This window comes from Nelusetta ayraudi, unplaced genomic scaffold (assembly GCF_046127955.1).
Source record: "Nelusetta ayraudi isolate G7.1 ecotype Tasmania unplaced genomic scaffold, CSIRO-AGI_Nayr_v1 ptg000063l, whole genome shotgun sequence".
Classification (NCBI taxonomy): domain Eukaryota; kingdom Metazoa; phylum Chordata; class Actinopteri; order Tetraodontiformes; family Monacanthidae; genus Nelusetta; species Nelusetta ayraudi.
In genome coordinates, this window is record NW_027466113.1 from 1,967,019 (window position 1) to 1,992,500 (window position 25,482).

General features: G+C 43.5%; 1 protein-coding gene across 3 annotated transcripts in view; it reads right to left on the reverse strand.

Moving 5' to 3' along the window:
• The window catches only part of cdk14 (cyclin dependent kinase 14), a 150,931-nt gene that overhangs the window by 82,825 nt on the left and 42,624 nt on the right, over positions 1-25,482 (reverse strand). For all 3 annotated transcript variants that reach the window (XM_076041300.1, XM_076041302.1, XM_076041301.1), the window contains 6 exons: positions 22,481-22,726; positions 18,185-18,279; positions 17,533-17,612; positions 15,585-15,679; positions 10,797-10,859; positions 1,149-1,272 (listed from right to left, as the gene is read on the reverse strand). In XM_076041300.1, the coding sequence (XP_075897415.1) occupies positions 1,149-1,272; positions 10,797-10,859; positions 15,585-15,679; positions 17,533-17,612; positions 18,185-18,279; positions 22,481-22,726 (703 nt within the window). The remainder of the gene's footprint in view (positions 1-1,148; positions 1,273-10,796; positions 10,860-15,584; positions 15,680-17,532; positions 17,613-18,184; positions 18,280-22,480; positions 22,727-25,482) is intronic.

A 25,482-nucleotide genomic window follows, 5' to 3' on the forward strand; every position in this document is an offset into this window, starting at 1 on the left:
TATATAGAAATGTATCTACGCAGTTTTATAGGAGTTCAACTTAAGTTGCCGATGAAGGGTCTTGAAAGGAAAATGAATGAGAGGGAAAGTGGATTGTCATCGTCTTGGCCACAACATTTGGCAGATGGACGTCCCACTGGAAGACCGAAAGTCAACCTGACTTGCGCCAAAAAGTCTTTCAAACAGCCCCACCCCTCCACCATCGCAACAGACAGTGACTTTTCACAAACAGGTTTTCCTCCACGGAGAGAATACTCATGATATTTCATCAATACACCCATGAGCACCAAAACCACTGAATGCTTAAAGCTTCATTTAGTGATGAAAAAAACAACTGGTCAATTTGATGCAGCAGCAGTAGAGGACATACACCTTATTAGCTCAAACAGGCATCCAGGATTTAAAGCGAACGTCTCAAAAGCTATGTTGCGTGTTCATGTGAATAATTCTAAAGAATAGAAATCCCAATAACAATAATGACGGAACAGCTTGTCCTTAAACTCGGCTACCTGCAGTTTTTGTAAGCCTCCGTTCATTTATATGCAGGTCTACGGCTTTCAGGCGTTAAATCAAGTGGGGTTTAATTGAATTAAAAACTGCTTTCCAATTAAAGTGTTTCACTCAGAATGGAAATCTGAACATCTTTAGTTACCAAGGCGTCAACAAGTAGAGCCGACCATGTGGGTGAACAATTCGCACTGATTGGATCACTACAGGTGGGTGTGGATTATCCCTGCAGAGAGCCTTTTATCTTCACCCGCTTAGCAAACTGAGGCAAATTTGACAGTATTCTTCCTTCTTCACTTCCTCTGCAGCTCTTCCAGCCACCCTGGATTCAGGGCTCGGTTTCAGTAACGTAGATTGTCATTTAATGACGTATGATCAATGTCACAACATAGAACTATATGTGCTTTCAAGGCTATCAAGCCATCAAAACACTTGATAACATTGAAAGATTGTTAAATTAATAATTTTGAGTAGGGAAGTCAATGCTGATGATGTTACAGAAAATTGCAAAGCATTAACACATGATTTCAATATCTAAAATAAACTGATTCTCCTGCCATTTTTCATGGTAAAGATTGTAAGCACGCTGATAAAAAAAACAAAAAAAAACAAAAAAAACAAAAGAGTTTGTTTTTACTCACCGAAGTCAGCAAGTTTGAGCTCCCCGGTGTCGCTGATGAGCAAGTTTTGTGGCTTCAGGTCGCGGTGAAGGATGTACCTCTGGTGGATGTAGGACAGACCCCTCAGCAGTTGGTAGAGAAACAGCTGGAAGATTCAAGAGCAGAAGAAGAGAAAATCACGGGGATGGACTGATGTTGTGTTATTTGACGACACGTGAAGCCACGACACCGGTCTTGGGTGGTACGCTTCCAAGACATTGTGCAACTTAACGGTTTGAGCCTCACAGTCCAAAACCATGCATCTATTTGGACTGCAACAGCAGCTGCCCATTAATAAGGGGAAACAAAATGTGTCAACACAAGAACAGGAGCCCCGATGTAAGTTCTAAATAGCTCAGAAAGATTCTATTTCTGTCACAGGCAGCTAGAACAAAGTCTACAGTAAGCCATTCATCAAGAACGCAGTCATCATTTCTGTCATTTGGTCAATTGAACATTGAACAAACAGATGTGACTTAATTGTCCATCGGATTTTACTGCAGCACCGACTCATCAAACTGCAGACAAAGTAAAACTGTCTTTGCCTGCCTGGATGACTCTCCCATTACTGTCTTAATTATACATTCAAGGTATTTTCTTTGTGTTTCATTTTCTCAGGGATTTAGGGGGGAAAAACATCCGTTAAAATTCTGAAATACAGATTAATGCAGTGAAAAACGATCAAAGTGGCAAACAGCAGTGACTGAGTGGGCTGGAAACAGCAGAGACTTTGCTCCCGGGCTATTCCTGCTTCAAACCTACAGCTCATTAGGAATTGTTGCTGCAATATTTCTATCACTCCTCTAAGCACAGCTCACTGTTTTCCATTTTGCATGCCAGACTAAGTCGACCATTTCACTGCAGGAGAAAGAAAACATGGCTCTTAGGTAGACAGCAGCGTTTCCGTTATCCCTAGAATTGCGAAAAGCCTAAATATCGCAGTAAAAAAAATGGTAATGGAAACACCTACACTTAGAAAAACCTCAAATATCGCTCAGAGGTTTTTACGCCATCATGAGAAGGTTTTTAAGACGTATCGATACGGAGGTAAATCGCAAAAGTGCAATGGAAACACTTTTTCGCATTTACACGTCACCGGACGCTACGTACAGGGTCATGTGACCAGTTAACTTTTTACAAGTAATCAAAGAGAAAAATATAAGAACCATTCGTGACAGCAAACAAACGTAAACAAACAGCAAACAAGATTGTACGAGGATTACGGCTTACGCGCTTCACACACCATTCAATGGAAACGCTGACAAATCGTCCTTTGTCGAAATTTAAGAAATATCGCTGTTGTTTTGCGAAAAACTGCAATGGAAAAGCAGATAAATCCTTAAACAGTAAACAACTGTGAAAACAAAGTCGTATTGTATTTCTGCGATCCAACAAACAATGGCTGGAGGACGCTGCCAGGCAATGTCTCAAAAACAAATTCATTCACAGATAAGGCTCATGAAAATGCATGAACGCACTTTTGCTGAAGTGTCATATATATATATATATATATATATATATATATATATATATATACATATATATATATGTATATATATATATATATATATATATATATATATATATATATAAAGATTAAACTGCGCTGGAATTTGCATTTTTACAGCCATTTTTATCTCGGCGCTAAAATGAAACATGGCTCCTCCACCTGCCCGTAGGGCTCACCAACTCCATCACGTCAACAAAACAAATAGCTTTTAATACATGCATAATGCATTAATAGCCTTCGCCTCTGTGCCTGCATGAACTTTCAGAGACGAAAGTTAACAAAGTCGGAACGCCGGCGTCGGAGCCAGACGTGTTTTGTTTTCCCTCTGCGACGCGGCGCCTCTCCTGCAGACGGTGTCAATCAACAAATAATGAGGCGCGCGTGATCCAGCGTTTTGCCTTTTTCTTCCAATTCAGGCATTCCACTCTCATTTCTTTTCCCTCTCTGTGATGCCGCAGTCTCAGCCAATTAGGCGGACTGCCGCGCCGTGGAGTCCAATCAGGGACGTGGCCTCGTCTGGCATGTGGAGTCGCCAGGTTAACACATTGCCACGGTTGCCCTCAGTGGGTGAGAGAACGGCGCCGCTGAGAATTAGTGTAGAGAAATGTGTGTTTACTCATGTATATCAAAGTGGCTCTGCGAGAAGCCCTTGGCTTGTTAGTGGCACAACTGAAAAAAAAGATGAAGTAAAAAGTAAAAAAAATGTTATTCTCTCCAGACAGTTGTCCAATTCAATCTTTAATGGACAGTTATTTTTTTTCTTTTCATCTTTTACAAAATCATAAAATGCAAACCCCTTTTTTCCAGGGTTATTTAGAAAGACTTTGTCTACAGCGACGGACATAATAATGTGCCGCTTTTATCAAGCAGACCACGTTTCACCTTCACTGAAGTTTGAAATGTTGAGCGCTGTTGGTGGAGAACTTTTGCTTCCTGACTTCAGGGCATCTGCTGGCCAGACAGACTCCAACTTTACTCTTTGAAACGTCCACTTGGGAGATTTATGATTCAAAAAGCAATATGTGTCAGATAGTATCAAATTCCAACTTGGAAATGCAGATTCAAAAAGCACTGACTGATAAATACAAATAGTCCTTTATGCGTAAAAAGACTGGTGATGTGCTATAGCAAGGGGAAATGAATTGTTGAGTTTCAGAACATTCATAATGGATTTTTTTGTTTAGTCCATTTTTATTACAACGCTGAACCTTTTGCTTAAGGAAGAATTATTTTTCTTTAACTCTAAAACTGGCACATGCAACTTGTTATATGCAGTTCTTTGAAGCCACAGGTTACACAGGTTCTGCATGACTTGGATAAAGAAAGAAAAGAAATCAATGAATTTGCAGTTTTAATCAAATCAGTTCCCCTTTTTTATCATTTAAAAAAAGATGAAAAAAATTAACATTCCTAATAATAATTTTGCTGGTGGTGGTTACGATTTGTTGTTTCACACCACAACATGAATAAGAACAGACATTTTTTGTTTTATGTAATGCTGTTTTAAATGTGGAACATCGCAAACTGGCACAGCTAAGTGCAATTGATAAAAATAAATAAATAAATAAAAGTTCATTTCAGCACTGGGTGCAACTCATTATTGAACATGAAGATTTGAATTTTTACACCTTTGCGGTTAAACGCTCATTTGTTGTAATCGTCTACCTACACAGGCTTGAATTACAGCTTTAAGCCGGCCTGCTCAATTAAATGCAGTATAATTTTACAGACTTCTCTTGAACAAGTGAATAATATTCAATCATCAATAAGCCTATTTTTTTATCCACATGATTTCTACTTTGCCTAAACCGCCCAGTTTAATTGACATGAACATTAATTTCTGCAGATGAACTCTTTTTATGTTGTTCTTGCTCTGGATGAGGAACCCCAGGCAGACTGCATGTCTCTAATCATGATATATTATCGGCGCGGGAGACTGCGGGAGAAACGAGCCGTGTGATTGTAGTCAAATCACCCATTAACATAATCTATCACCTGAGGAGTGACCCAGGCGCACGAGAACCGATCCATCATGAGCACACCAATAAACGCGCTGGCGATTGTCAAATGATGAAATACTTATTGCCGTCATGCACAGCGCGAGCAGATATCTCGGTCAAGATAAGGGCGACCGGATGGACTCCGCGCCGTCTATCTGCGAGAATGGAGGCGAAATGTGGCTCCTCTCTCTCTCTCTCTCTCTCTCTCTCTCGCTCTCGCTCAATGTGCAGCTACAAGCGTGAAGTAATGAATCACAGTGACAGCAGCGCAGCGAGTTCCAGTCTACTTCCACGAGGGTTGGGAACAAAAGTGAAACACGGAAATGGGCTGAAGCTAAGCGTGCACACGCTTGAAACACCGAAAAGAAAAAAAATCAGAATATCGAAGAATGATAACAAGGTGAATGCATTGCAAACCAGAAATTGCACTGTTCCGTTGTTGCCCCATACATCGTGGTGCAAATCCATCAGGAGGCACGAGGGAACGTGTGCTAAAGTAGCATGAGCCGGGCAATGCACTATTCATTAAGGTGCGCTCTTTAATATTTTACCATCTAGATGACTTTAAAAAACTATAAATCATGTTCTGTAGAAAAGAGCCAGTATTGACTCAGGGTTCACATTGACTCTTTCTAACAATGTTTCCGACAAAACAAAAAAATCAAGAGTATGACCTGACAACAATAAACAGACTGTATTCACGCGTGGAATCAATGTGAGAATATACGATTGTTGTTTTCTTGCCTTATTAAAATAATAATGAACGCCTGGGAACCTTGATTCTTGTCTCTACCCTGCTTTGCAGAATGCACTTTCATTTTACCATGACACATTTATTAGTGTCTGTATTTATGGACACAGCCAAAACAAACTGCACTGAACTATCTCTCTGTCAACATGGTCCTATTCATCAACGCTTTGTGGAAGTAGATGTCTAACATATATGGTGTTGATGATGATATAGATCTTGAAGAATAGCAACACTTCATCAGAAAAACACTCTTTAATGTGGTGGTGCTACAGCGAAGCTACTGTTAGTGAGTCATTGTGCAGCCGGGCATAGATGGGATGATGTCGCTTTGCAATGCTGCGTGAGGCCCAGCTCTGGGATACATTAATTAATTGTATTTGGCACAGGTGCGGCAGATATCTGGCTATGTTATGGTTCACACCTATGGGGGGGGCGGGGGGTCGGGGGGGGAGCAAACTGGGGCCAGATTTCACTCACTTGGGAAGGTGGGCCGCATGCTCCTCGTCTGAGCCAAAGCAAATTTGCCATCAGGGTCTGGAAACACTGTGTTGGAGTTTGGCAACATAGATCGCCAACATTTCACAGGTGAAATCTGAGCTTTTCAGTTTCTTCTTCTTTTTTTTTTTTTTAATATTAAATTTAAGTTTGTGAGTGTGTACAGATAAATTACAGTCATTACAGTCTACATTCGTCATCTGGCCAAAATCAAACCACGCTGCCCAGTCTGAGTCATCGCTGGCCACTCAGCTATACTCACCAATGTTCCATCATGCCATCCTCATAAGCATAACTTGTACCTAAACCACTCCAAAACCCAAAGCCATCCTCCTCTCATCCCATCATCCCAACCACCAAACCCACCCATTCTGGGAATGATGGTGCTTCTTTATTATTCCAATGTTGTTTTTTTAAAGACCAAGGCCAATGTTTGGAGAAAGTAAAAATTGTACAATTACATATATTTTGAGATCCATCTTTCAAAACTCTACCAAACCAAGAGGCATCAATGAGGGAGTCGTTCCGCTTGCCATGTTTTACAACAATTATCAGAAAAGTCATCAAAGTTTGGAATTTTGTCTCTACTATTGTAGGGTTCAGTTGGTTTTCTCCCAATTGTACAAGGCACTGTGGATGTGATTTAGCACTGTACAAATAAAACTTCATTGACTGAACAATTTTGTTGTCATCAGTTTGTACTGAATCAACTGTATGTTTCCATTTGCAGTAGTTTTGTGTGCAAGTTGCTATCATTCCTTTCATTGTTTTCTCTGCACCAACTCTGCCCAAATCTATATTCCAAAATAAATGATGTGCAAAGTGAAGTAAATCATTGCAGGGCATTTAACCAAGAACTGAACGAGGCCAACGGAGCCCAAGCGAAACGCACCAGCACCGGCAGAAGTTCATATTATCAGTGCAAAAATCAGATGGCACACCGCGACAAGGATTCCAAGCGATGGCAGATCTCCAGCACAGCAAATTTGCTGAAATGAGTAAAAAGTGGTGGCAGTCAGTGAGGGGGCGCTAAAGCAAAGCAGTGTTAAATGGAGTGCGAAGGCTCAGCCATCTGGCAGCAGTGCGCACAAAGAGTCCACATCTTCTCCCAGGAAGCATGCGAACGCCGTTGGTTTTAATGGGTTGAATGAGGAGAGCGCAGGGACCTGGCAGCCTGGCAGCGTCCGCAGCCGACCGTCGGCTTGGCGACGCCTCGTCCCCGCGATTGTCTTTGGCTACGGTTTTAACCGGCAGCTGTGGAAAACTCCAGAGACTACAACTGAGATTGCCGACACGCACTGTAAAAAAAAAAACAACAAAAAAAAAAATCACACGCAGACTCCCATGTTACTCCGGGCATGTTTTGATGTCTGAATTTGTGTTTTGGAAGGCTACAAAAAAAAAAAAAAAAAAAAAAAAAAAAAATCTATCTTTAGGTTCCAAAAACAAGGTCGTGTCAATCAAGCAAACGTGCACCAAAAATATATTTATGCTCAGGGTTTTTGATGTCCGACGCTGCCGCGATTGTAAAACTTAAAAACAGGGAGAGTGCGGCCACGGTGCACCGTCCCTCAGCGGCCACACGGCAATTTTGCTGCGGCTGAGACGTTTGCGTTCAGCCATTGTTTCAAACGCAGCAGCGTCTCATTATACGTGTGAACACCGGGAGCGAGCTGCGCGCACACGTCGCCTCATAAAGTCTGGAATTTTTTTTTGTTTTGTTTTGTTTTTTTGCACGAACCACCGGGATGCCCCACGGCAGCGGGCAAACTATGAAACTTCCGACACGTTCCGACCGCGGCCTGGTTTCCGCGTTTCACTGCAGGCAGAGGGTCAGATGACAGACTCGGGCGAACGAGGCCTGTGATTTTCCCTGCAGTGGGGAAGCTGTAATTTCCAGACTTTCTGTCTCATTTGTAAAGTTGCCATGAGCCCTCTCATCGCACGCCGCGCTACAAGTCGACAGGATGTGTTTCATCAAGAGACATCAAAAGGTGAGACCTTCAGAAATCAGCCAGCGCGCCGCGCCGAGCCGAGCCGAACGCTCGCCAGCGTTTTGGTTTCATATCACACCGTGACTGCAATCTTCTGCTGTCTCTTTTTCTCTCATACAGGCGCAGATCAAGTTTATCATGTCGGATGTAGTGAAGGTAAAACGTGGAAAATCAGAGGCACAGTGGACGTTCAAGACACAAATGGAGATTCAGGGCTTCGCAGAAAGCTTGATTCATTTCTGCAAATCCCTGCTTAGAATGCGCTGCTGTGATGCACTGTGACAATAAGTTTTGCTGTTTTATGCTATATTTGATAACGTTTTCTTTTTTTACACACTTTAAAGGGTATTGAGGCTGCTTTCATTTATTCATAATGTGTCTTCTTGCGCACAGTCATGCCACTGCGCCAACAACAGAAGGCTCAAGCAGTGCTTGCAGTTTGAAGTTCCAGTTTTTCACCTGCTTTTGAACATGCGTGGCCATATTTTTAATTTCTGTCTATTTTGCAATTCAAATGTGAGCAATGGCAATTATACTGTATCTGGGCAATATGAGATGTTTCTGCAAATGGAAAAAAAAAAAGAAGTGTGAGTGCCAAGAACTAAATGAATAACAAAGAAAAAGCACCGACACTCAGGAGTCAAACTATAAAGTGCCAATATTTCCATTTTAATTTTGATTTTTTGATTTTTTTTTCCTGCTCAACTCGACTTTGAACAGGGATGCTTGCTTTGATGCCCTGCCCATACGCTGACGTAACTACTGACTAATCGTCCTGCCTCTAATACAATTGGTCAGGACAAGTGCAGTTATGCGACTGGTGATAGCGGGTGTCGGTTTCCCACTCGTCGGAGGAGATGTCGCTGAACCCCGGGCCCTTCAGTCGACTGCGCGCATTCTAGTAATGCAGAGAGCACTTGCGCCCCCGTCGAGTGGCGAACGCAGGGGCGCGAGGAGTTAATGAGGCTGCGCTCGACAGACAGTCTCCACCGGATGTTATTACGCGTCGTTCAGTTCGAGCAGAAACTTGAATTTTGAAATTGCGGCGACGCATCAAACCGCCGCGTTGGATGTCGAACAGTAAAATTGCATTAGCGGCGAGTGCGTCTCTGAATGTTGATTTGATGCAGCCTGAGAATTGATGGACCTAATTCGTAAATATGGGGATGGCTGAGTGACGGCAGTCATAAAACACACATTAGCAGACATTAACCTGCTTCGGGGAGCTCATGATGGTTCCGAATAAACACATCTTCATCTTGTTCAACTGTTTCTGTCGCTTTTGGGTTCTTTTTTCAGTGTGTAATTAAACACATCCAAACTGTACTCACTTGTTTGACAGTGACATGATCCAAACACTTTCTCACCATGTCTAGCTATAGAAGGCCTGGAAGTAGGAAATGGTTTCCCTACTTTGAATTAAAACCTTAAAGGTACAACTAAGTCAAAGATACTTGGTGGTATTTATTAAATGTATGCATGCGGTCATAAAACATAACATTACAAGCATAAATATTTTAGAAACCTTTCAAAAGGGCCACGTAGAAAGACAAACAACCATTCACACACTTGCTCCTGTGGCCAATTTAATGTTTCTAATTTGTCTCAGGTGAATGTTTTTTTGTTTTTTTTGTTGTTTTTTTTTTACTGTGGGAGGAAGTCGTAGAGAAGCACCAAGATGTGCAAACTCCACACAAAAAAGCTCCAGGGAATTTTCTGCAATCTGATAAAGTAAGATTTGGAGCGATTGGATGAGTTAGGCAAGGCCCGGTTGCTCAGGGTGTCCTATTGGTGCAAGCTAGCTAAGCTTGCTAGCCACAAGGTGTTTGACTAAACTCAATGAAACTTAGTATACAACTTTATATGTATCTTTGTATAGATGTACGGATAGTATGGATTTTTCACATACTAAGCTAACCAGTTTCAGAATTCAGAGCATTTTTACGACAGACTGACAGAGGTTGCAAGATGACGGCGCTCAATTTCAGAAATCAATCCAAAAAATCCTGCTGCTGTTTTAATAATGCGAACATTTTAAAACCTTTGCCACCTATTGAAATATTAGTGGCAGGCTAGCGCTCATTATAACGAGAAACCACTTACACACGCAGCAAAGTCACCGCTCCAAACTCGGTATCTTGCCTTCGGGTTATTACAGCCATTGTTTTCCACCTGAGTAGCTCCGGGGGAGTTTCAAGTGTGAGTGCACAGAGACAAAGGCAGCCTCTCCGTCAACAGATTAGAAGTCACATCTAAGAAGTCTCGGCTTTAGGTAATAAAGCTAAGCACCTTACTCCGCTCGCTATTAATAATTCCAATTTTTCTGGGCGAATCCCAGCGAGGCTGCTGTCAGTAGATAAAACACGTATCAGCTACTTATGTAAATCCTCCGCTGCAAAAGGTGCAGAGTGTTACACAATGTATTCAGCCCTAAACTGTCACCTTTTTGGCCCAGCGAACAGTCAGACGCCGGCGTCAGCACCACACGGCCTCGTTTAACTAGCCCCACTTCTCTAACCTCGCCACTGAAGTCGCCAACTCCCTAATACACACATCAAAGAGAAATGCTGCACGGTGGCTTTAATCTGCCTCACAATGGTTTTGTGTGGTTCCACATATCGCGCACCAGGTAACAGAGGCCCCACGGCGAAGGCAAATAATTAAAAAGAGGTCTTGAGTAGCTGCAGATCAGCGATAGGCTCGCTTGAATGCAATTCTGGATGAGAATCTTAAAGTCTGTACGTGCATAAGCTAAAATCAAAAAAAAATTAAAATGAAATGAAAATAAATAAATCAACATTGACTCAATTAAGTTGGACGCAAAGTTAAATCTCTCTCAAGAAAAAGTTTTTAACTTTTAACTAACGATTATAGTCTTACCTTCACATTGTCAGGGTGAAGACCCCCAGGGTGTTTGTCCATATACTGGCACAGGTCGGTGTGCTGAGAAAAAAAAAAGAAAAGGAGCACAGTGTCAACATCAATGTGTGAAAGGGACCAGACAAATATTAATGTACTGATATATATTTTATAGACAAGCAACATTGTTGGATTTCACAGCAGTAAAAGGTTAAAACACAATATAAAGCCCATCGGCTACTAAATCCGGCACAACTTGCTCATACAAAGTACAATATTGTTTCACAATTGCCTTCATTCCACTTGGAATTGTGTCTTACAATCTGTTGGAAAGATTCCTCAGAGATTTGGGTCCATACAGACATGATTGACTCGCAAAGCTTGTGGGGGTTTGTCAAGTCGCCTGATGTCAGTCTGCCATCCCATCACACAGCAAGCCGTCTCTTCTAGATTGAGATCTGGTGGCTGTGACCTCAGTTAAAGTCCAGTAGGTGTTCAAGATTGAAGCTTTGTGACATGGCATGTCACTCCACTGGAGGAGTGCATCAGAAGATGGGTCAACTGTGGTCTCACAGAGATGGGGGTACAGTCAATACGCTGTTGTAGCGAAGTGTTGCTCAATTTGTACTAAAAGGTCAACAATGTGTTGAGACAATATCTCTCCAAGCATTTCGTCAGCAGCAGCCTGAGTTGTTGATACTGAATGTCACTGCGGGAATCAAGACTCGTCAGACCAGGAGACCTCCGCCCGGTCTTTGGTGGTCCAGATGTGGATGTCCATGGAAATCTCAGTATATCAGCTCTTTGTGAAATACTGAGAGCAAACATCTTTAAACATCTCTGTTCCCATTTCGGATGCTCAAGAGTGTAGAGTACTTAGCCATTAGCATTAACGGTCCAGTTTGTAAAATTTGGCCTGATTTATGATTTTTATATTGGTGAAAACTTAATATAACACCCACAAATATATCAATAAAAGTGTATACTTGCAGTACAATTAAAGCAAGTTGGTTTTCCTACCCACAGAACGGCTCTTATCTATACATAAGAATATCCACAGATCGAGGGTCTTGCTCCCAGTTAGCTGCCAGTTTGCACCGACAAATTTCTAAGGAAGCCTGGTGTGGACAATCCAGCTGCCTGGCAGCGCATTTCATATTTAGGCTGAACGCTTGCATCCTCAAATAAACCAACAAAGAAGAAGCTGGACGAGGTATCCAGGTTAGGGTGCGCAGGCCAACGTAGTTCACTGGCAAACTCGGGAGAGGGAGAGTATTACGCGCTTAAAGGGAATTGGAATGAGTCCGACCGGGTGGAGTGGCCAGGAAGTCCATGCGGACAGGCGTGTCCACGCGTTGTTCACATTCAGACAGCGTGTGTCCTTCCTGCCTTTGCATCTGATTTCCTTCACCGCGCCGTTAATCACGTCACTCTTGAGCTAAACTCTGAAAAATGGAGCGAGCGTCTTCGTTGTCAAAACTTCTAACGCGCGCCACGCGGCAGTGCGCTGCCCTTCACCCGTGTGTTTTGCCTGGCGTTGTGAAATCATGCTGATCCTCGCAATCTCAGTAATCTCCCGCTGACTCCTAACAGCGGCCCGGGAGCCTCTGCTGAATTATTCACACCAGCGCCGCTTCAACACGGACACGCTTGTCTATCTTTCTGTAATAGGTTTCACTGTTAGGTCCCTGTCAGTTCCCCCACGATCACCGCCCTCTCCCTGTCCATCATCATTAGGCCTCTGAGAGGAGAACAATGAGCTGATTTTCATTCTATTTTATTTTTTAGCCCCTGGTGGGAGAACTGTCTGGGTGTAAAAAAAAAAAAAACGGGACTGGCTGATTACAACTCAGGGTGCAAGATGATGGATTGACACAAAACCACCTACTGGTGCAAACACATTTGCACAGCTTGGAATTAAATATTTAATTCAAACAGGCCCGAGACCACATTGGATTCATTAAAGAGGAAGCTGCGGGCTCCCGATGGTCGCACGCGTGTGCTCAGTATGAAAAACAGAAGAAAGGTCAAGCGATCTGAGCTGAAACTGATCTCCCGCTCCTCGTCAAACTCACCAACCAAGCACTTTAAAGAGCAGAGCCCTGTTGTACACGTGTTTGGACGAACCAACAGGGGGCACTGCACTTTTCCCTGCTTCTGAAAACGCAGCGCTGATAAAAGGCTGAGTGAGCTCGTTCTGGCTGAAAGATCGCGCCTCTGTCAGCATTTTTTTGAAGATCCTGCACTGACCTGAATATCAATGTGAGCATCAACAAAAAAAAATGCGCTCGTCACTCGGCGTGCGGGTGGTTAGCCGAGGATTAGGCGGATCACATCACTCAAGTCTTGGTTTTTTTCAAGATTTCAACACAAAAAAGCCCGAGGTGCGGCTTTTCTTCAGGACTAAAACTGCGAATGTGAAGGCAGAAGCTGAACACGGAGCGACCTGTCGACGTCGTGACTGGACGTCTTTGTCTCCATATTTTGTCGTCACGGTTGGTTTGTTTTTTTTTATGTTACTTTCATGTTTTCCTCAAATCCAATTTTAACAATTTCACCTTTTTCCTACTCGTAAAATCATTGCCGTTTGCGGATGCAGAGACCGCGCAGTCATTAAAAAAATAAAATTGAGATGTAAATCAGGGTCTCTGGCTCAGCTCTCCTCCATATATGCATTTTTGCATGAGAGCTCCGTAGGAGGGCGGGGGGGGGGGGGGAGTCCGTCTCTGAAGACATGAACTCGCTATTCACCAAACAATTTATCTGCAGCTCACAAACGCCAAACAAATGAGGTTTTTCACGCGGCACGAGCCAATCGCAGCCAGGCTTATGTTGCTGTTTGCCAGTGCTCCTCTGTACATCGAAAGAGTTTGTATCAGTTCGCGGGTAATGTGCATTCCCACGACAAGCCATCGATCGGTGTGTCGATTGCAAAGAGGCTGAGACCTCCCACTCATCGGAGGCTCTGCCTGGGTGATTTGCTCCGGAACCTGCAGCGGCCGCGATGCTGACAAACAAACGGATTCACGAGCGGGGGGGAACAAGCCCTTCAATCACCACTGACGATATGCATTAGTATTGCATGGACAATATCACAGCATGAACCTCACTTCCACGCAGAACGCACGATGACAATGGTATCACACTGCATGATAAGTGTAATACCATAGTCGTCGTGTGTATAAATGTCTTTTTTTTGTTGCCGTAACTTCAGCATTTTAAGACAAGCGGCTCGACGACAACGTGACATTTTTTCCGTTCCTGGTTTATTCCAAACTGCGCCGCAGTCTTGAGCAAACAAAAATCCACCCCACTGAGATTCACAGCTGCTGCGAGTTTGATGTCACTTTCTTCAGTCTTGGGACACAGACGAAAATTAGAGCTGCATTCCATTCCGCAGTGTGCATAAACAGTCCTCCCAGCGCGGGGGAAAGTCCCATAAGTGACCTTTCTTCAACCCTATTCCTTCATTCAGAAATCCCTGCAGTATCTGCTTTGTTATCACATACTTTACTGAGGCCAACTTGTGGAATAAATATTTAAAATACAGAAAAAATGTAACTGCAAGCCTCTTTTTTTAGTCAAGAGTCAGTGAAGTTTTTCACTTGTATGCACATTAACACCAATGAAGTCGGTCAAAACTGCATAAATGATTTTTATATTATCTGAATAAATGCAGGCTTTGTATCCAACCTTGCAAACTGTTACCTAATGTATTAATGCATGTGTTTAATTATATTGTTTTAACTCAATAAATGAAATAAAAGTGTTGATATATAAATGCATGTATTCTCTTGTTTGACTATTAAGTGTTTTTCTGCGATCAAAGATCAAACTTCACAAAATTAACTGTCAAGTATAAAGACAGTACAATGTCATGCATTTAGCCCTCTGTTAGCTCTTCTATTTATTTCCAAAATAAAACAATTCTTCAATCTCACTTTGTTGTTCATTCAAAATGCTTGGAAACGGACACACAGCTGGGGGCTAAGGGACGACCCTGAAAGAGGTCACTGTGGTGACAATGCCCTTTGTGACATCACAGTGGGTACGGACACCAGGAATTGAGAAAAAAAAAAAAAGTCTATAAAATGCTAAGATGAACTTCATGGTCATTTTGTGGGGAGTTGACAGTCTGGAGACGCGACGAAGCTATTTATTCAGATTTATGCTGCTGCTGTGCAGGCCTTGTGCTCCACAAACCAGCATATAAAAGAGACCGCATCCATGCTCTCTGTGGACCAAATTGAGATTTCACTGAACAGATTCGCGGAGGGAAAAAAAAAAAAAATGAATATATGAATAAAAATAAAATGTATAAAAGCTAAATGATATTGTGGGATTTCTAAACGAGGACTGACTTTGAACGAACACTGAAATTGGTTTATTGAAGCTGCAGTAACCCAACCCGTCAGGTACGGTTTATATATGTCTATCTTTTAGGTTTATTTACATTATATTGGATATATAAATAAGAAACAAAAAAAAAGGAGAAAAAAATAAAAAGAAATCTTCACATCATTTCAACCTTTTATCATGTGCGTACCTTGTCTAAACAAAAGGAGAAAAAAAAAGTATAATGATGTTAACAGAAGACAAAATGAATGTCATACACTGGTCCACTCGCCTGCACAGCGTTCAAAGCCGAACGGCCGCCAGCGAGCAGATCAATGAACCAGCTGCACAGGAGAGATTCCCACCAATAAACAAACACCAGACAAAAAGACCCAACTTTCTGTCCGGCAGCCTGTCAGGTAAAACACACATACAAAAAAAAGAAAAAAAACAATAATGATAAAAGAGCCTTACCACATATTCAAAGACCAGAGTCAGGGTTTCCTTGGTGTGGATGATGTCATGCAGCAGCACGATGTTGGCATGCTTCAGGCCCTTCAGAAGAGACGCTGCAGAGGCACACAAGGGGAGTCGGTTAACAGAGGCCACGGCGCCGACGGACTCCAGGATCCTGCTTCCTTCAACTAGCAGAGCTTTCAGGATTCAACATACACAGCAAGAGGGGGGCAATGGGGGATCAGGGTGAGATTAAAAGTGAGGGGGGAAAAAAAACGCAGGGGAGGATTTGCCGCCGCATGTTCTCACACTCGCTGCTCACAACAACCTTTGGTTTTTGGAAGGCGACGTTAACGAGCCGAAGCGAGAGGCGAGTCGGCCTATTAGTTCATCAGCAGAGCTCCTCGCGGGCGCGGCGCGATTAGCGGATTCTGCCGGAAGGTTTCGCTCAAGATTTCTTTCGTGTGCAATCTGGGAGCACTGTGCAAATATTGTCTGAGATGCTGGTGTAAATAAAGCAGCGCGGCAGCCAGCGGGGCTCCGCAGCTCCTCTTAGTTCACAAGTGTGAGAAATCACGATGAGCTTTGGCTAAATTAGGACCTGAAGCAAAACGCTGGTGCAACTAAATATTAAATATAATAACTTCTTCTCTTTCGGTGTATTTATATTCATAAATATTTTTTTAATCCAGTTATGGGTACGTGGGATACATTTATCATAACCTGTGGCTCAACTATTCAAGGTACAGTGTGTAAAATTCTGCCGCCTAGTGGTCAAATTTTAGATTGCAGCGCTCATTCGCTCAACCTCCCTCTCCCCAGATTGCCAGTGAACTACGGTTGCCTCACACCCAAACCTGCATACCTCATCCACCTACCTCAAAATCTGTACTTCCTTATGTTTACTCGAGTAAAGGAGTTGAATCAGTATTTTTACTTTTACCAGAGCATTTTTTACACAAGTATCCACCATTTACTTAAGTACACAATGTGAATACTTTTGCCACCTCTGGATGTACTATATTGCTGACTGTATTTTGGTTTTTCGACAAACTAAGCAAGTACTTAGGAAACCTGAAGCCATTTATTATTTATTAAACTTTTGAACCGTAGCCAAAAGCAAATAAGCAAATGAAAAACGAGAAGATAAAAACGTCACGCCGCAGTCTGAAAATACCTTCACGGGGGCAGAAGTTGAGAACACCATCAAAGAGGTTTTTTTTGTTTTTTTTATAAGAGGCTAGCTAGTCTGATCCATTTAAGCGACCACAAAGTTTCTCTCTCAAGGACACTGGAGCTTGAATTGTAAAATCCACAGTGGACCGGTGAATGATGGAGCCTCATACATACATTCATCCTGTCTAAATATCTGCAGGTTTTTACCTGCAGATAAAAAAAAAAATATATATATATATATATATATATATATATATATAAAGCATGCAGAAGTTTAGCACTGCACTGCAGATACATCCAGAGTCCGTCACTGTTTGAAGATCCAGCCTCGTACTTCGCGCGCACGCACACGCACACGCACACACACACACACACACACACACACACACACACACACACACACACACACACACGCACACACACACACACACCCATCTCAGCTGTGGTAATGAGCAGTTTTAATAAGTGTAGACACACACACTCACACACTCACACACACACACACACACACACACACACCTCTGGATATATTACTTTATTCAGCGGCGGTCTGTAATGCTACTCACACATCAGCGCTGGGAGCTTCCTGCTCAGTAATCGCTGAATTAGTTCAATTTCAAAGTGCCCCTCTGATACGAGAGAGAGAGATACTTACGAGAAAGGTTTGGACTGGTGTGTGCGCGTGGGTGGGTGTGTGTGCGGGATGACTCTCCCTTCTCCCATCAAATAAACAGAATAATTTTCCAAATCAAAAGCTCAAAAGCCACTTGAACCGCCGTCGTCTCTTTACCTTCTCTTATGGCCGTGAAGGGCGTCCCCTCCTCCTCCTGCAGGCGGATCACCTTCAGAGCCACCAGCTTCCCGTTCACCCTGCGGACGAAGCGCATTACCAAGGATGCTAATCCTGCTTTTTTTGTTTGTTTGTTTGTTTGTTTTGCTTTTCCTCCTGTCCTTCGTTTCCCATCGCGGCTGGAGAGCGGATGGATCGTCTCATTCGCCCGGCGAGTCTCGCGCACAAGGCCGAGGGATTACGAGCGACCGCGGCGCGGCCCATCAAAGCCGGCGTGGCGCGGGGCAGCATCATTACGGAGGGGATTGGACTGCGAGCACTTTCATACATTGTGAACTGCTTCTTTTTTTAACGCTAGAATTTAATGAGAGGAGCAGAAACACCAGAAACAGAACCCCGACTACAGAAGGGAAGAATATGAGACGCTATCAAATACATGATCCCGCGTGACAAGTGTGTTTTTGCAAGTTTTACTGCGTGCAAAGTGTGTTGTTTGTTAGCGTGCAGCTGTTATATGTCACATGTCCCCGTTTAATGATCAATCCCTTCACTTACAAGACTGCGCCTGCATGCGCGGGTGTGATTTTTGCCGCGTGCAAGGAGAAGCACGCGCACCCGAAGCGACTCGGTGAGGTCTGCACGCGCCACTTACTTGCTCTTCCCTTTGTAAACTGTAGCATAGGAACCCTCTCCAAGTTTCTCCAGCTTTTCATAGGAGTCTGCCTTCCCAAACTTGGGGCTTGTGGGCTGAGGAAAAAAATGAGAGAGAGATATGAAAGGTAATAAAAGAGGATGAATTCAGCAAGCGCTGAAAAGACAGCTCCCCGGCGGCTTTGGCACAAAAAGACGTCGCGAGTCGGAGAGAGATATTAAAATGTTGAGGCTCCCGACTGCATCATCTAGGAGGCTCCACGTCAGGCGGGAGGGAAAGAATCTCACGCAAGGTTTTTTTTGTTTTTTTGTTTTTTTTTTAACCTCAGAAACCCTGAAGACTTCATTTCATTTTAAGCGGCAGCTCTCAACTTTTTAGACTCTTTCTTTCAGGAGGCGCCGCGTCGAAACGTGTTTCCACCCAAGCGGTTTTAAAACTTTCCAACTTGTTGAGTTGTGCAGCAGGAGAAGGTGGTGGTGGTGGTGGTGGTGGTGTGGTGGTGTGGGGCATGAAGATATCTGCAGGCTGTTTGGTTCAAGTGTGGATTTTGTGTGTGAATTAAACATCCAAACTGACTTGCGGTTAAAAACACAATGTAGCAGTGGATGGAAATGCAGCCAGAACATGTCGAGTGAACTTTGAAACACATTTGACGAACTCAAAAGGCATTCCAGTGTCTCTCTGCTGCAAACTACGACAATAACCAATCATAATATTGGGTTCTGAGTAACCCAGGCGAACGGGACTCTAACATCCATCAAAAGAGCTGATTAAACCTCAATTAATGGGGAAAAAAAATAGAATTATAAGTATGGAATTATTATTAAAAAAAATTAAAAAGAAAATTAATTTAAACTTAATGTCTTTCATATCAATGAAAATAGTATATTGAAAAGGTTCAGGACAGATGTTGCATCTTGAGGAGTGTTTTTCCTCATAAGATTATATGGTCGACATGGAGGTTAATCAATGCTTTCTGACCTGTTAAACAAACACATGCTCCATTTTCACATTCCATCATCCACCCATAAATGCATCCATCCATCCATCCATCCATAAACTCATCCATCCATCCATCCATAAACTCATCCATCCATCCATCCATCCATAAACTCATCCATCCATCCATCCATGCCCTGCACCCGGGGTCGCGAGGGTTCCGGGGCCCCCTGGGTGGTAGTGGGGGTCACACCCTGCACTAGTCACCAGTTTATCACAGGGCCGCATAGGAACCAATCATTATTCCCACTCGCACTAACACCTACTGCCAAGTCAAGAGTTGTCATTTAGCCTAATGTGCATGTCTTTGTGCTCAGGGAGGAAGCCTGGAGGAGTGCCTGGAGATAAACTCATGACACAGGGAGAGTAGCAAACATGAAAAGAGCAGCTAGAAATATTTGTCGTATCATATTGGCTGCATTCTTATGTTATGTCATGTATCCTCACATGGCATCGGCAAAAAGCCTTGATATCATCATGAACAAGCAACATTTTATTTTTCTTTGTTGTTGTTGGTTGTTTTTGTTTTTTTTTATCACTGGCCTCCATCAACATTTCCTGTCACAACACACAAACACACACACACACACACGCATTGTTTCACAGGGTGGCACACTGCAGTCTACATCTGCTCTATTGCAGCTACCTTGTCCCGTCTCCACTGCTGCCTTTTTCCGCGGGCCCAGCAATTCCGAGAGCCTTTCTAAACAAATTAGCGCCCCCCCCCCCGGGATCTCGCAGGAAGTGTAACCCAATCCGTGAAACAACCCAGTCGGACGGTAAAATATTCCACCCCTGGTGGCCCAGGGAACCTCTCGCGGTGACTCATGTTGCTCCTCTCGCTCTCTCAGGGATGCTGAGATTAGACTATGAAGTCAGTCCCTCTTCCTGCACTTTATATCTACCACATTTGGAATCAATCCCATTTTCACGACCTATCATATTAATCTGCGAATAAACTATATTTGTCTGGATGCGACAAAAGACAAGCGTTGCATGTACAAGACAAAAACACAAAGCATAAAAAAAGAACAGAAAAATGTCTCAAGCAGATATAAAGAACATAGTTAAAGAAGTCCATTTGTTAAAAAATAAAAAATAAAAAATCAGAACAGCACCTAATTCATTGAACAGATACCCTGTCGATAACATGGTGTTGCTGAGACCCTTCAACTATGTGCTCAGCTTTCCCTCAACAGAGCGTTGAAACCTTTGCAGAAAGCAAATGAAAACTACCAGAATGGTCCCATGCAGTCTCCTCTTCACAGTCCAGGGACTGTGTGTAATGGAGGAGATTGGAACCAGTCAAGGGTTGAAGAACAAAAGAAGCATGAAAGGCACAATTTACACGTTTTCATAATAAGGACTGAAACAATTCATTAGCGTCTGGCAGGGATGCTGGCAGGCAATCAGTCAAGCTTCACGCCGCGTTTATTAAATCAAATTTTCCGAGCACATTCATTAGGGCCGTTCACATTGGGAGCTGAGTTTGAAGAAAAAGAAAGGACGGAAACACACGAGAAATCATATTTACCCAAATAAGATCTTTTTTGATGTTGGTGCACAGCCGTCAGTTCGACGAGAGGCAGAACACAGGCTGGAATAATGAATTCTAATGCGGGCTGGCAGACTCCAGCTTCTAATGGCGTGATTGATTTTTTTTTTGAAGTTTGACCCAAGACAACACACTTTTAGCAGCTCCAAAAATTGAAGTAGGCTGAAGTAGGACTGGAGGCTGACGGTGCTCGTTAAACTGCGCCATAAAATCCGGTTTTCAGAAAGACATCAGATACTGTATCACCTACTTTTACCTTCAGGGCTTTTTTGGGGGGTTTTCAGACTGTGAAAAACCAAAAATTATTGCACCAAACAGCAAGTCAGCCTTCAGACACTTTTTTAACTACCTTTTTTCTTTGAGCCGTCTTATGAACATCTTTTAACACGGCGGCATTTACAGATAGAAGTTCAGTTATGTTTATTGTCCTGTGACTTCCTGTTTTATTTTGAAATCCTGTTTCCACTCGTCAACTTTGGCCTTCCCTTGTGTGTGTTTCCCTCTTTGTTTGATTAGTCTTCTTTGATTAGCAACCGGCAATGTACGTCCAGGCCATCAGGTCTCGTATTTATTTTTGTTTCTCTATCAGTTTTCTTTGATGCTTTGTGCATTTCTGACGACATTTTCATCTTCCGAACGATTTTGAGTTTTGAACTTTTGATAACCGTTTCATTCTCTACAGAGTGTCTTTTTCGTAGTTGTCTTTTTTTAATTCAAAACATTGGCTTTGAGTTCGGTTCCAGTCCTGAGTGCAGTCCTGAAACTGCAGATGTACACTTGCTGCCTCCTGTATCTTTAACAGTCACTCCATTAATTGTTAATGTCTTGTGTTTTCCTCGCCTCGCGAGTGTCTTTGAACGCGCCACAGCAGCGTCCACGTGTTGCCGTTGCGTCATCGCGGCCCTCATTGCGTGCTGCCAGCACTAGCTAGCAACTGTAGGCGGTGACGCAGCGACACCAGTCGTCAAGTTTCTTACCAAAAAACAAACAGAAATTCAATCACCTTTTAATGGTTTTAGCTAACCTATGGCAAATTAATTAGCTGACAAAGTAGTTTAGGTCGTAAGAGCACTGGTATTTGTAAGACCTGTGTATGGCTGAATAGCTGTAGCTTTATACTATTGGGCAGCTTCTTCCTCTCCAAGTGCTGCACTTCCATGTAATGTGATGTTTACTGGTGACAGCAGTCAACACCAGAGTCAGAAGTCTGTTGTGTTGGTTTTCTTCGTTTCAGGGTTGGGATTTCACTACTTCACAACTACTTTCGCTGCATCCAGTTGAACAGCGTGACCCGCTCCCTGTTACGCTGCTGACCTCTGACCTCCAAGACAACATTGGTGCCACAAAATGACAAACGAATGCCTTCTAGCTTTTACATGTTTTCTTGATTTTTACAACAATAAATGACAACCTGAGGCCAATTGACGTGCTTTGTGTTTTGAGCGTTTCACTGTTTTACTCATAAATGTTCTTAAGACTCCTCACATTAGCGGGTCATTTGTTGGTCCTTCAGCAAACTAAGCCGAAAGCAAGTGAAAGGAGAGATGAAATGAAGGGAGATGAAATGATAGAAAAGCACCAGTCTATAAAATGTTCAGCCAGCCAACGCTGATGCAACCTCTGGACAATCTGCAGGCCATGGAAATGATCCCGCCGACACCGTCGTCATATTAAAAGCACGGATGCTTTCTGGCTATTGCACCACGCGGAGGAGATCCAGCCGCTCACGAAGACGCACTTACCGAACTCGGGCTGGAGTGGCGGCGCAGTTTGGGCGACTCCTTGCCGGAGGAGGAGCTCTTGGCGTTGATGCAGGCATTGTTCTCGGAGTGGACCCTCTTCACCTGGCTGGTGGGCTTCTCGAAGGGGTCGAAGCCGCTCTGCGTGCGCTGCACCCTCACCTTCTTGTCCTCAGGGATGGTGTCCAGGGGCTTGATGACCGAGTCCGTTCCCTGGCAGCTGCGTGTGGACATCTTTGTGACACATATCTGTTGAAAAAAAGGAGGCGATGAAGAGGAAAGAAGAGTTTTAGAAGGAGGTTGGAAAAAAAAAATCTATCTGCGATGAGCTGCGTTCAGCCCAAAAGCACAGAGTGTTGGCCGTGCCGTCCAGATCCAGTTTCTCATCTCTCTCTGTCAGCCAGGGGTCCCCTCCTCCCCCCCTGTAGAGCACAGTTTCTCAACTGGTGGGTTGCGACCCAAAAGTGGCCCACGGACCTGTTTTGGTTGTATAGTTGTTGCCATTTATATTGCAGTGCACACAAATCAATTCAATAATATCAATAATTTATTTGCATGATAGAAAGTGGGCTGGCATTTCTTTCTTGTTTTTTTTTTGTTTTTTTACTATTGTGGAATAATGTGGAATTTTATGTGGAATAAATTTGAGTGCTGCGGAATAAATTTGGGTTGCGACTCCATGATAAGGAAAAAAAAAAAAAAAAGCAGTGGGTCCTGAGACTCCACCAGCTGAGAAGGGCTGCTGCTGTGGAGCCTCGCCGCTACCTCCCCGCCAGGATGAGAGTCTGTTTTATCTTCAGCTCTCTCCGCTCTGATCAGAAACAGCTCCAGCCTCCTGTCAGCCGCACGCACACGCACACGCACGCACGCACACACACACACACACACACACACACACACAAATGCACCGCCGGCACTTCTTCCCGCTGTTACACTTACGTCGCTGGCAGAATCCGTCGCTATCTCTGACACGCATCTACACACCATTACGGTTGCCCAGGCAGATGCTCCAGATTGTCTCCTGCCAGCCCATCGCGCCCAAATCCTTCGCACTCGCCGTCCTTTTTTTTTTTTTTTCCCCCGCACGAACCGTGCCTACCAGCTGAACCCCACGCCGCCGCGGCCACCGCACCGTGGGCCGTGTGCACTGGACACAAAGGACGCAGGTGTCGGGACATGTTTTGCCACAAGTCCCTTCAGATAAAATATTTAAGGTCTGGCTCCCCTGCAGGAAGAACTTCTAATTACTCCCATACGCACACGACGTGGAGTCAAGTTGCAGCTCTTGCTCGGTTGGTTTTAACAGGGGCCAAGTTTCGCTGGACACACGGGGACATTTCACATGTTCACTGTTTGGTTTAAAACTTCTTTTTTCAAAACAAAAAAACCACTGTCTAAATATCCAATGACATTGAGACAATGATGACTATTTCTGATGGTGATACATACAAAAGTAAAAACCTACAATTAAATAATGGTAAAGACTTGGAGATGCCTTGTGTTTGTTTTGTTTTTTTCAAAACAATATTTCTGCCTGGTGTTGTTAGCTTAGCTTAGTTCTTTAGCGTCTTTAACTTTGCAAGAACACAACTATTTCCAACGCCTCCCTTGGTGGCCACGTGTCGGTGGTGAATTACATCACTCAGGTGTGTTAGGTTTCTTCGAAAGTGCAGAGGTATCCGCTATAGTCGTGTTCACAAGGATTCTGCCCAACAACTCTGCTCCGCGCGGCCATCCTACCCCCTATAATGTTGCTGCCTGTCTGCCGAGAGGTGTTTTTCTAATGACTGACGGCTCACTTTTCTCCCACGCCGGTGGGAACTTTATTAACAGCGTCTCTGCTGACAGAACCCGACACCCTGCTAGCTTCAAAGTTAACCCTGCCAAAAACCCACCGGAGTTAGCTGTAAAACTACGGATAAGTTTGGGACGAGTGCACCACTCAACATCCAAATTGTACCGTTCAATTCATTCACGAAATTCACGGTTCAGAAACGGTCTCTGGACACCGATCAATGGAAGGTCATTAGGGTAATTAGAGTAAATGTTTGCAATGAGTTCTAGTTAGCGCCACACAGGCGTATCACTATATCAAAGCAGAAATTCTTGGCAGATGGCATAATGAAATGTCTTGAGCAACTGGAAATCCCTACGCGAGAGGAACACACGTTGTATTTTGGATCTTTTCCAAGTTGGTGGAATACCATTGATACCATTGATACAAATAAAGGACGACATGTCTCCACTGTTTCCCGCTGCAAATATCAGAACTGCAATGCTGGCCTGGTTAAACATTTTGGACAGGGTAACTACAGAGGCTTCCAGTGTATAACTGACTGTATTTTATCTGCGTGTGTTTTGTTACGCTTGTTCTATTTGTTTTTATGCTGAGATCAAATAAAGGATATCGAAAAATATTCCAAAAGGCCAAACTTTGCAGTTCAGTTTGTGCAATGCTCATTTGTTAGAATAGAGAGCAAAACGGATGAAAGAGAGGCATTTGTTTCCCTGATTCTGAGTTGGTGTGACTCCACCAACACCAAGGCTTGTATATAGACAACGAAACAAAAGTGTAACTTTTCAAGTGGAATCCTAATGTTCCTAATGTTAAGTACAAACACCTGGCCGATGTTCCTAGTTCCAGATCCCTCTGGCTGCCAGGTGATTTCCTTCACAGCCTGGGAAAGATGTTTCTTCCTCTTCGGATCTGGCTTTGCACGCAAGAAGATCTCAGTGCAAAACTTTGGTTGCAGATCACCGTGTCAGCATATGAACATGTTCATTTATGATGGGCAACTGCAGTGTGCCCACTAATCCAAGGAGGAATCATGGATTTGGGGCATGACATTGGAAATAGCGTTGGTACCGGACCTCATAGGGACTTCCCTACACCCCTGCTGTAGGTCCAATCGTTCCGTCATAATTCTATGTCTGGTCTGTGTGAATCACACATGCAAAAGTGGGCTCAACCTACAGCAGCTCATCAACTTCCTGGGTTGAGCAGG